This window comes from Coffea eugenioides, chromosome 10, assembly GCF_003713205.1.
Source record: "Coffea eugenioides isolate CCC68of chromosome 10, Ceug_1.0, whole genome shotgun sequence".
In the NCBI taxonomy this organism is placed as follows: Eukaryota; Viridiplantae; Streptophyta; class Magnoliopsida; order Gentianales; family Rubiaceae; genus Coffea; species Coffea eugenioides.
In genome coordinates, this window is record NC_040044.1 from 21639827 (window position 1) to 21651495 (window position 11669).

Below are 11669 nucleotides of genomic sequence, written 5' to 3' on the forward strand. Positions count from 1 at the left end.
TGGTCTATATACCATTTTTTTGACAAATTAACGCTGCTTAGATTACTCTGTTTGTCTATTTTAAGACATGAGCTATTTTTCAAGTCCCACCAATCACACTTGAACAGAACTACTCGGCTTTGACTGAAGGCGTATTCAACCTCTAAGATATCTGTAATAGCACCATAGAAGTTTATTTCTACATCAGCATGCTCACCCTTCACCATAATGCCACTATTCTGGGTTTTTCTGTCTACCTCACGTGTTTTGGTATGAAATCTAAACCCATTGACATTACAACCAGGATATTTGATCACTCTAAAATCCAGTCCTTTGGCCAAAGACAACAATTCATCACAGCATCTGCCTTGTGTATGCATGTAAGTGACCTATATGACCCAAATAAGAAATTAGAATGACTGAACAAATTAACAACTATATAAATACCACAAGTCTTCTAGTAGTTTGTTCCATACTTACACGATCTTCAAACCACTTTGGAAACTCTAAATCGTGCATCTGCTCTACATTCGACACATTTTGCTGCTGAAGCAATTCTTTGTGCATCCTATACAATAGTATTATTAGTTATCTATGTGGTACGGTTAGTGATATAATTGACTAAACATATAACACTTCTCATATACATAAGGTAATAAATTTATTACCTTATGTAATCATCAATTTCTTCACAATTTTTCAAGATGAATAAATGTATTTTCATCAACTCTGATTCACTTAAGCAACAAAATGTTGCTGCCCCAAAAGGCCGAGCCATTCCAGAAAAAATAGACAACTTTCCAGCAGCCTCAAAGCGTTCGGTGTTTCTTTCTGGTTCATTAAATATTGTAGGAACATTGTGCAAGTACCTGGAAATGAATGTTAGACATTCATCATCCAAGTAACGCTCAACAATGCATCCTTCCGGTCGAGCTCTGTTGTGCACATAACCTTTGTATTGACCCATTTTTCTGTGTCACAAAAATGCAGCCATAAGATGTCACAGCAGTACGACCCTAGGAAGCAAAAGAAGATTCAGTCTTAAAATAGCCTTTACACTACCTCTCAAATGGGAACATCCACCGGTATTGTGCTGGGCCAGCAAGTTTTGCTTCAGCAGGTAAATGGACCATTAAATGGACCATTACATCGAAGAAATTTGGAGGGAAAATTTTTTCAAGTTTGCAGAGTATTACAACAATGTTTTTCTCCTGTGCATCTAACTCATCTACATAAAGAGTCCTGGAACAAATTTTCCTAAAAAAATTGCTTAGTTCTACCAAAGTTTGGGAAACATCCTTTGGCAGCATGCCTCTAATTGCTAATGGAAGTAGACGTTGCAAGAATACATGATAATCATGACTCTTCATCCCTGAAATTTGGCACTCTTTTGGCTTAACACAATGAGATATGTTTGAGGCAAATCCATCGGGGAACTTGAGTGAGCTCAAAAACTGGCATAGTTTTTGTTTTTCGCTGCGTGAAAGAGTGTAGCATGCAGCGGGCATCACCTTTGAATCCCCTTGAGTTTGAAGATGCAATTCTTCCCTCAATCTCATTTCCTTCAAATCCTCTCTAGCTTGCCAAGTGTCCCTATTTTTGTGTCCCGTACCCATCACTGTAGCCAACAAAATTTCACACACATTCTTCACGATATGCATAATGTCCAAGTTGTGTCTAATTTTGTTAGTACTCCAATATGGCAGCTCAAAAAAAATGCTTTTCTTCAACCAATTTGACTGATTTTGCATGCGTTTTCTTTTCTTCTCTTTAAGCAATTCAGGTGCCTTACCAAACACCATTTGATCAAACTCTTGAAGTTGTTCAAAGATTTCTTCACCGGATAAAGTTCTAACAGGCTGTCTAAGATCACTCTTGCCATTAAATGACTTTCTTTCTCTGCGCCATTTATGGTCCGCTGGCAAAAATCGCCGGTGCCCCATATAGCAACATTTTAATCCATTTCTCAGATATACACTGGTTGTATCATCTAAACAAATAGGACAGGCCTTATAACCTTTCGTACTCCACCCTGACAAATAGGCATATGCTGGAAAATCACTTATAGTCCACAATAGAGCAGCCCGTAACATAAATTTTTCCCCCACGGCTGCATCATAAGTCTCAAAGCCAGTGTCAAAAAACTCTTTCAACTCATCAATTAGAGGCCTAAAAAATATATCCATATCATTTCCTATGCACTTAGGACCTGGAATAATCATTGATAACAGGAAAAAAGGGTCCTTTAAGCATTTCCAAGGTGGTAGATTGTAAGGAACAAGGATTACAAGCCATATACTATATGCATTATTCATGTTTCCATAGGGATTGAAACCATCAGTTGAAAGCCCCAACCTAACATTACGAGAATCTTCGGCAAAAGATGGGTGACTGTTATCAAACTCCTTCCAAGCTATTGAGTCAGCAGGGTGTGTCATTGTGTTTTCCTTGGGAACGCGTCTCTCTTTATGCCACCTCATATCTTGAGCTATCTCCTTGTTTATGAATAGTCTTTGCAACCTTGACTTTAAGGGGAAATAGCGAAGCACTTTTCTAGGAATTTTAGAACCCGGGGATTTATAACGAGGTGCTTTACATTTTTCATTTGGGCAGTGATCGAGGCTTTCATTTTCTTTCCAATAAAGTGCACAATCATTTTCACATGCATGTATTTTTTCACACTTGAGTCCTAGCTCACGAATTAAATTTTTTGCATCATAGTATGAGCTAGGAATTGATGCCATGGGGAAGACTTGAATGAGGAATTTCAGCAGCATATCGATGGATTTGCAAGTCCACCGATTCATAGTTTTCAAATGAAGGATATGGACAACAAAGGAAAGTTTTGAGTACTTATCACAACCCGGGTAGAGACTTTTTTCAGCTTCAGATAATAATCTAAGAAACTTACTTGCTTCCCCCTCTTGCTTATTTGGTATATCCCTATTATGTTCCCCCGAATTTCTCCAATTCTCGCCAAAGTTTGCAGTACCAACGTCATTTAACATTTCTTGAATATCATCTGACTCACTGTTTTCTTCATCTAAAACTATGTTATCATCTTCATCCTCATCAGAATCCTCAAACCTTTCACCATGATATACCCACCTAGTATAGCTCTCAACAATTCCCCCACACAAATGACTTTTCATGACCTCCATAGTTTGATCCTCAAAGTTGTTGCACCCTTTACATGGACAAGGGAGCTTATATGTGGGATCCTTGCCTAAATAAGCGAACTGAACGAATTCTTTCACTCCTGCCAAATATCTAGGATGCAAGTAATCTTTAATTGTCATCCAACTCCTATCCATGTTTTTTCAAAAGCACCGTTGATCCTAACACAAAAAAATATGCAACCATGATATTACAACAACACATATAATAAATATAGGAAATTAATCTTCCCATACAACAATAATAAAAATTAAACAAAATACAACACAGCTATTACTAAATTCAAACATGTCACAATGTAAGCATGTGAGGAGGCTGTGTGCAATGCAAAACACAATGTAAGGCAGATAGGAATTAATTCTGGAGTCTTGTGAGATTTTCTTGGCAAGCACTACTGTATCCCGGGCCACACAGACAATGATCACCATATCAGCTTAGTTAACAACATAGCCAGGGCCAGCTAATCAAACCAGAAGTTTCAGGGATGAGGAGGCAAAGTTTAAGTTGTGTAAGGTTCGATCAGTACAGTTTGGACAGAAGGGCAAGCCATACCTGAATACCTATGATGGTCATACCATTCGTTACCCAGACCCACTCATCAAGGCCAATGACACCATCAAACTTGACCTGGAGAACAACAAGATTATTGAATTCATCAAGTTTGATGTTGGGAATGTTGTCATGGTGACTGGGGGAAGGAACAGAGGTTGGGTTGGAGTAATCAAGAATAGAGAGAAACATAAGGGAAGCTTTGAGACCATCCATGTCCAAGATGCCACAGGTCACGAGTTTGCTACTCGTCTTGGTAATGTCTTCATCATTGGAAAAGGTGCAAAGCCCTGGGTGTCTCCCCCAAAGGGCAAAGGTATCAAGTTGTCAGTTATAGAGGAACAAAGGAAAAGGATTGCTGCCCAGGCGGCTACTACTGCCTAATTTTGCTACTATTAGCGTCTTTGGGAGGGTAACATTTTACTTGCAAAACTAGTAGTACGATGTTGCAATTTTTGAGTTGGGTTTAATGTTTTATTTGTCTTGTTTAGTTACAGTTTTGGACATTAAATATTTGTGTTGGCGCGGTGATTGTACTGCTATCTAGAACCCTACAGTTACAGGTTTTTAAAAAAATACATATAGATATATGACTAGTTTCTGATAATGTGCCGCCATTGATGTTCTTTTGTATGTATATTGTTTGTATGTATGTTCTTTTGTCACCTTATCTATTCCTTTTGTGCTCTGCAGGGCTGTCAAATCTACTTAAGAGAGCAGAAGATGGCAAGAAAATCACTGGAATGACGATCAGCAGAAGAGGACCATCAATCTCTCATTTATTTTTTGCTGATGATTCTCTAATATTTTGTAAAGCTGAACCCAGTCAGGCTAAGGAGCTAATGTACTTGCTGAAGAGATACGATGAAGGCTCAGGTCAAATTATCATTTTGGAGAAGTCATCTGTATTTTTTAGCAAAAATATGTCCAGTGTTAAGCAAGATGATATATGTAAGGAGTTGGGGAAAATACAAAAAGTCAGTCAACCTGTAACTTCGGATACCAGTAGCAGGGGAAGTCTGGATAACCCAAGCGGGAGTTTAGGGGGCAGAATGGGGTGGAAACAAGTTTTCCCTTTCGTTGTGTTAGCATGAGGGATGACTGGTGCACGAAAAGGCATCATAACTAGGAAGCGAAACCTTTATCCTTGCGCCCAACTCGTATACAGGGCAGGGCACAAGGTCTGAAAGGCATACATACAAGTTCCAAATAACTTTCCAATTTGCCAGCAAATTCATGGCATCGTTTCGTTTTATGTGCAAGTAAATTAAAGAAGAAGCTATTCTGAGTCGAGAAGCTGAAAAAGAAGTTTCAATCTATACATGAAGAGTAAGTGGCTTGCACGACTTGAAATCACCACCATTCATTCCCCTAAGAAGTCAAATTGCAAAATCAATGCTATGGCATCCACCTTCCGTATCCAATAACTTGTGCTAGAACATCACGTAATTCACAATGCACCCATGCCATCCAAGTCCGTGTGCAAAACCGCAGTCTGCTGCTACTAATATTCCGCATTACCCAACAAATCAAAATTACGAATGGGAACATTACTACTCGGTCTTTCTAAAACCTACCAGATGAACTTCCATGAAAAATGTGAAACTGAAATACGACATCTTAGAATGCTTTGCATTACTTCCTACAGAAGACCAATAAAATAGAACAAAGAAAGGTGAAGAATAATTCTGGATAGTAATGGCCAAGTATATTTGGTCAGTTGTACTGGTTTTATCTCTCAATTCACTTGAAAAAAGTCCTAAACTTGAGACTGTATCAAGGGATCCACAAGCTTCCTTGCAATTTATCAGTGTTATTGTAAGCATGCCATGCCACCTCCGATCAGTATCACTAACAACAAATTTCTAGGTCCCTGCCTCCTTCGACTCGACAACATTTAACAAGTACTTCACAAGCCTCTAAACAAGAATAGACTGAGAAGAATGACAAAGTGAAATGCACCAGAATACCAAGAAATTAGCCAAAACAAGGGGAACACACACACACACACAAGGCGAGATGCAAATATATAGCAGTTGGAGAAGCTAAAGTTGACCTTTCTATTTTAAACCCCATAAATAATCTGTTTATCATACTACAGAAACATATAGCAGATCGAAATCTTGTAAAGTTTTCAATGAATAACCAATCAAACAACTAAGTTTTTTTAGCAGCGGAAGGTTTTATTTTGTCAGTCTCTAGATCAAAAAACAGAAAATTTTGCCAAATGTACGTGTCAAATTAAAGCTAATTGATCAGCTATAGTTGACGATGAGCGTTTCCTAACTCAGATTTCAGTTCTATCGAAGTTTTTGGATAAAATATCAAACTTGTCATTCTCGAGTCTGGATGGAATTTAAATCTAAACGGGGAAATTAATTAGGGGCAAACCATTTGGGGGAAAATTAGGGAGGCAAAAGAGAATCAGCATACCTTTTTTTGTAGACAGTTGCTGCTAAATGTGGTCTTCTATTTCATCATTTCCCAGCCAAGATCGATTAGCAGATGGCGAGGAGATGTTTCTTGGTTCTCGGCGAGGAGATGTTTCCGGCAGAGATGAGCAGTGTGTTTTTTGGTTCTCGGCAGAGATGAGGAGCAGTGGTGTGTTTTTTGGTTCTAAGTGTTGCTTGTTTGCTGTTGGCTCATGGCTGGTAGCCTTTTGTTCGGTGAATGACTAAACATGACCGCGAGTTGTTGGTTTCACTAAGTGTTCAAGTCAATTCCGCGCTTCTCCTCAAACTATTGACTTTGAATGAAATTTCAATTCCTTACATTTCCCCCCCTACTCGTACGAAAATTTCAACCCAAGTTTTTTAGTTTTGAATTAACATTTTACTAATATATTATTACTTGCAACTTTTAAATATTTTTGTAAAAATATTCATAATAGGTAATTTTTTTATGACATCAAACAGTTGATCCCATATTAATATTGATATCACTTTCTCAAAATTGTGAACTAAATTACAACTTACTTATCTTTCTTTTCATTATTTTTGCCCAAAACTCCAGAATTTTTTTTATTTTATAATAAGGAGAGATGATTTGTTTCAAATGGTTAATTTCACTTCAAATTATTGCACTAATATTAATTTACATGACAAAATTTGAGTTCCTAATAGTTAAAAAAATCATTAGAGAGCAAAAACAGAATAACAATTGGTTGCACTAATGACCAAATTTCTTGTAATACATTTGCAAGATATAGATTTATGGGTAATTTCTTTTTTTTTTTTGCTTTCACATATTTAATTTATGTTAAATACAAAACCTACCAGTTTCCCTTTCATAAAAATATTAGTACAACACTTTTTGAAATTTACTTACAAACATTTATGTATTTAACATAAATTAAATGATTCAGAGTGAAATGCCCATAAAGAGCAAAATATTTGTTCATGTAAAGGAAACCCACAAAGAGTTGGTACTTTATGGGTCATTTCTTTTTTTAAAAAAATATAATTTATGTTGAAAAGATAACCTGCCAGTTTTCGTTTTGTAAGAAATCAGTGTAACACTTTTTGAATTTTACTTACAAACATTTATAAATTTATCATAAATTATATGTTTGAGAGTAAAATGCCCATAAAAAGTTGGTACTTTGAATAGATAATGCTCATTTGCCCATAAACTACACTCCCTGAAGGCTATTTTGTTAATTACTTTGTAGTACTTTGTTATTCCTTTGCTAATACTACTTGGCATGTAGTACAAAGGATAAATCTGACATAAATTTCTTATTCCATTGATAAAAAGACCTGCCTGCCTTATAACTATTGTAATGAAAGATATATTTTTAGAGTTTATAACAAATTATTACTTAAGTTTGAGAAAATTATAAAATATTTATGCATAGTTTATCAAGATACCATTCGCAATTTCCTAATTTGAAAATAGGGGCTAAATTGTAAAAGCTAGGGTGCCATAATAGAAATAATAAAATTGGTGTATTACATATGGGGGTAAAATTGTAAAAGTTAGAGTGCCATAGTAGAATTAATAAAATTGGTGAATTACATATGGGGCTAAATTACAAAAGTTCGGGAGTAATAATAGAATTAAAGAAATCGGTGTACTACATATGGGGCTAAATTGTAAAAGTTAAGGTATCATAATGGAATTAATGGTATTTTTTACAACATTTGGGGCAAAATCGCAAAAGTTAGGGTGGCACAGTAGAATTAATGAAAGTGACTTAGAAATAAGTACTTTAAATAGTGACGATTAATTCTTGTCACTAAATCCGAATCGGTAGAGTGACAGTGACGATATTAGAAGTTGTCACTGAATAAATCATTTTAGTGACAACATTTTTCAAGGTCGTCACTGAAGACTCTGTTGCTTTGAGCAATTATGACAACTCTCCTAGTCGTCAATAAACATTTAGTTGCTTTGATGGAATTGTGACAACTTTAGGTGTCGCGACTAAAGAAACTCCTTTTCTGACGATATATTGTCATCACTAAAAAATGTTGTCACTAATAACTTTTTTTTAGTGATCAGTGACGACAACAAAAAGTCGTCCGTAAATAGGCCAAGCAATAGTGATGATGTTCTTAATGTCGTCACTATTGTGTGTTCTAAACACTCCCACCCTCTTGCTAAATCTTGGCGGGAATTTACTAGTGACGACTTTTCTAAGTCGTCACAAATGAGTTGGCTCCCATTAGAGGTTTGTGACGAGTTAGAAAGTCGTCAATAAAGGATCGGTTTTTGTGACAACTTTTTTTCGTCACAAAGAAAAGTTGTCACTGATGACCAATTTTCTTGTAGTGACTATACCGTACCTGATGGATCTGATCAACTCATTGAGTGAAAAAATAATTTTGAAAAATTTAGTCAATTGGAGAGACGAGAGACATTTATCAAAATGAGGTCAACGTCCGAATGGATTGATCACTTTTGATCGATACAAGATTTTGCAAAAACGCACGGGTTTGACCTTGACGAACTTCCTATCAAAGAGATTGGAATTCGTTGATAAAATTTCTCAGTGAATCACGGGTTAAAACCCCAACTGATCAAATGGCTGGATGCAATGGATGGTTTTCTCAAAAATCGACTAAATTTCCCAATTTGAAATTGACATTGAAACCCTAATTGGTCAAATGGGTTGAGTGAAATTGACAATTTATTTAAAAATCGAGCGGATTATCCTAAAAAGGGAAACGGGTCAAATGACTTAAATGAAGTTTAAAAACTTACTCAAAATTGGCCGGATCATCCTAAAAAAGGAATTTGATCGCATGAAATTGAGGATCTTATTCAAAATTGACCAGATCGCCCTAAAAAGGGTAAATTGGTCACATGACCCTAAAAAGGTTAAATTGGTCAAATGAATTGACGATTTATTCAAAATCGACCAGATGGTCCTAAAAAGGGTAAATTGGTCACATGACCCTAAAAAGGGTAAATTGGTCAAATGACCCTAAAAAGGGTACATTGGTCAAATGAATTGACGATTTATTCAAAATTGACCAAATGACCCTAAAAAGGGTAAATTGATCAAATGAATTGATTGAAATTGATGATTTATTAAAAAATCGACCAAATCACCCAAAAAAAGGGTAAATTAGTCAAATTGATGATTTATTGAATGAATTGGCAAAATGGATTGGTTGAATTGTCCGGCCATTGGTTATTTCAAAATTATTAAAGTGCATTAGTCTATGACCTTCTAAAAATCAAATTTTGGCCTCAATTTATTTATCGTCTCAATAGGAGGAATCATTTGTGAATTTTTTTCGAATTAATGTCCTTCATGCCAGGGAATTTTACCAATTTTTGATAAAATGGCCAAAAAGTGATTATTAGATGCTCATATTCCAAAAATCACTCTATGAAAATGATCGGATCCTACCTTACCTTGTGCACTACCCCTTTGGATGGTACAAAATGTAAACGTGCAAGTCTCGTTGGATTAGGTATCCGAGACACAAGGTGGCTTATTCCTAAACACGGGATTCCCTATGTGGCATTCCCTTTCTAGGGTTTATGCATGATGCCATTTATTAAAGCAGGAAAAATGCAATTCGAAATGAAACGTGACCTAAGGAACCCCTTATTTGCCAGGGTAGGTCTAAAATGGTATGGCATTATTAATTTATGAACAAAATGTACCACAATTTTCAAACGTGCAATAGCCTATCTACAAGGGTAGGTCCTAAAAGGAGGTCATGCCAGACCTCTTATTTCCTAACGTTTGTGAATGCAAAAGATAAGAAACAAGGAAACGTTAGTTCAACACATAATCACATAACACGTTGGACAATTAGATAATACAAAAGCAACAAAAAAAATAAGGAAAGAGGGTGGGATCCCTCCCCTCGTGCATGGTGTCCCTAATAGGGTAAGGTCGACTCTACCTTAGGCAATTCTAAAATGGATGCATGAGGTTGGGGTTCACTAATGCATCTAGACTCGATAAGTCATAGGTCCCCGAGCCTTCAGACTTGTGACCAAGGGTCATCACTCCCAAGGCCCTTTGTCGGTGGATCGAACGATTCCCCAAACACCGCTACGCACACGTCGTGTTACGGCTGCATGTTTGAGTGAATCTATAAAAATCCTCAACCTTCGACTAAAAACTAAAGGCTATTAACCCAAAGTTTAAAGCGGAAGATCGAGTGACCCATTGGATCGTGCTACGCACACGTCGTGCCACGGTCACACGTCCAAGTGGGTCTCCTAATCCTACTAGGGTGGAGTGGCGTGACAAGCCACTAAAAAGAAAATAAAGAGGGATGAATAATAAAGCGTATGCGCGTATGATAGTGCACGTTTTGGAGGGGAGGGATCGAGAACCAACGCGAGGCTCTAGGGTATATCCCCCACCCAAATGCAATGCAAAGCGCGAGATAAATAAGTAAACATACATCCAATCAACCAATCATACATACGTGAGTGAGGGAAAAGTTTAATACGCGCGCGAGGCAAAAGGCCCTAAAAATGGAAAATGCAAGCCTAATATCCAAGTGCAATGCATAAAAAGGGTAGAAAAAGGAAACGAATGGCTAAGTCAAAATGCTTGGACCCACTTAGGAAGTCCCCAGTGGAGTCGCCAACTGTCGCGCCCCGCTTTTCGAATCGATCGAATGCACGTGTGTGAAGTGTGGTGTGTGAACGTGTGCAAAGTAAAAGTAAAGGCCATGGGACTTTGGAAAGCGACGATTTGGCCAAAAAAATAGTTTTAAAAAAGGGTTTTGAAATGAAAAGTTTGGAGTCGCCACTTGGTAATGGTTTAAGGTGTACCAAGTCACCCAAAAATGAGTTTTAAAGTCAAGTAGTAATAAACCCTTTTTAAAACGACTCCTAGTCTACGTAAGCCAAAGAAAAAGGTTCGGGGGTCACGTTTGACAAAGGGGAAGGCAAGGATAGAATCCAAGGCACCCCTTTGACCTAGCCAAGGCTAGTTGCGCGACTTAACCAATTTTTCCTAATTTTTCTACCCAAGGTATGTATCGCGTATTGGATATGTCTATATGAATGCAAAACAGAAGAAAAAAATGCAATCCTAGATTCTAAAATGTCTCTCGTGAGGCCTTTGGTCCCAAACCACATGAATTGTGGCGGCCAACAAAGGGAAACCTCATAGAGGTCGATTAATGCAAATGAGACTCAAATGTGCAAGTGTGGAAGTGTATGAAAGAAATTAAAAATCCAAGTGTTTGCGTGCAAGTGTATGAAAAGGTGCACGTGTGCAATTGTATGAAAATTCCAAGTGTTTGTGTGCAAGTGTATGAAATATAATGATAAGTGCATATAGGTGTAATTAAAGGCAATTTGGTGAAGTAGAAATCAAAATGAACAATAAGGAAAGGAAAATGTGAATTGAAAAGAATGAGTGAGTGATAAATGAGAATGAATGAACCTAAGGGAATGCATCAGGTCGGGTATGGGAATGACTCCTAACTTTTCGACTTCGATTTTCCCTTTGATTAGAAGGCGAAACTAGCGTGCTAAGG

At 37.1% G+C, this 11669-nt stretch overlaps 1 protein-coding gene across 1 annotated transcript; it reads left to right on the top strand.

Annotated features, from left to right (window-relative positions):
- The first annotated feature begins 3444 nt into the window (after window positions 1-3444).
- Window positions 3445-4089, top strand: LOC113750567 (40S ribosomal protein S4-like). Its single transcript, XM_027294528.1, has 2 exons — window positions 3445-3454; window positions 3611-4089. Exons 1-2 carry the CDS (start codon window positions 3445-3447, stop codon window positions 4087-4089), a joined length of 489 nt encoding a protein of 162 aa, XP_027150329.1.
- The last annotated feature ends 7580 nt before the right edge of the window (window positions 4090-11669 follow it).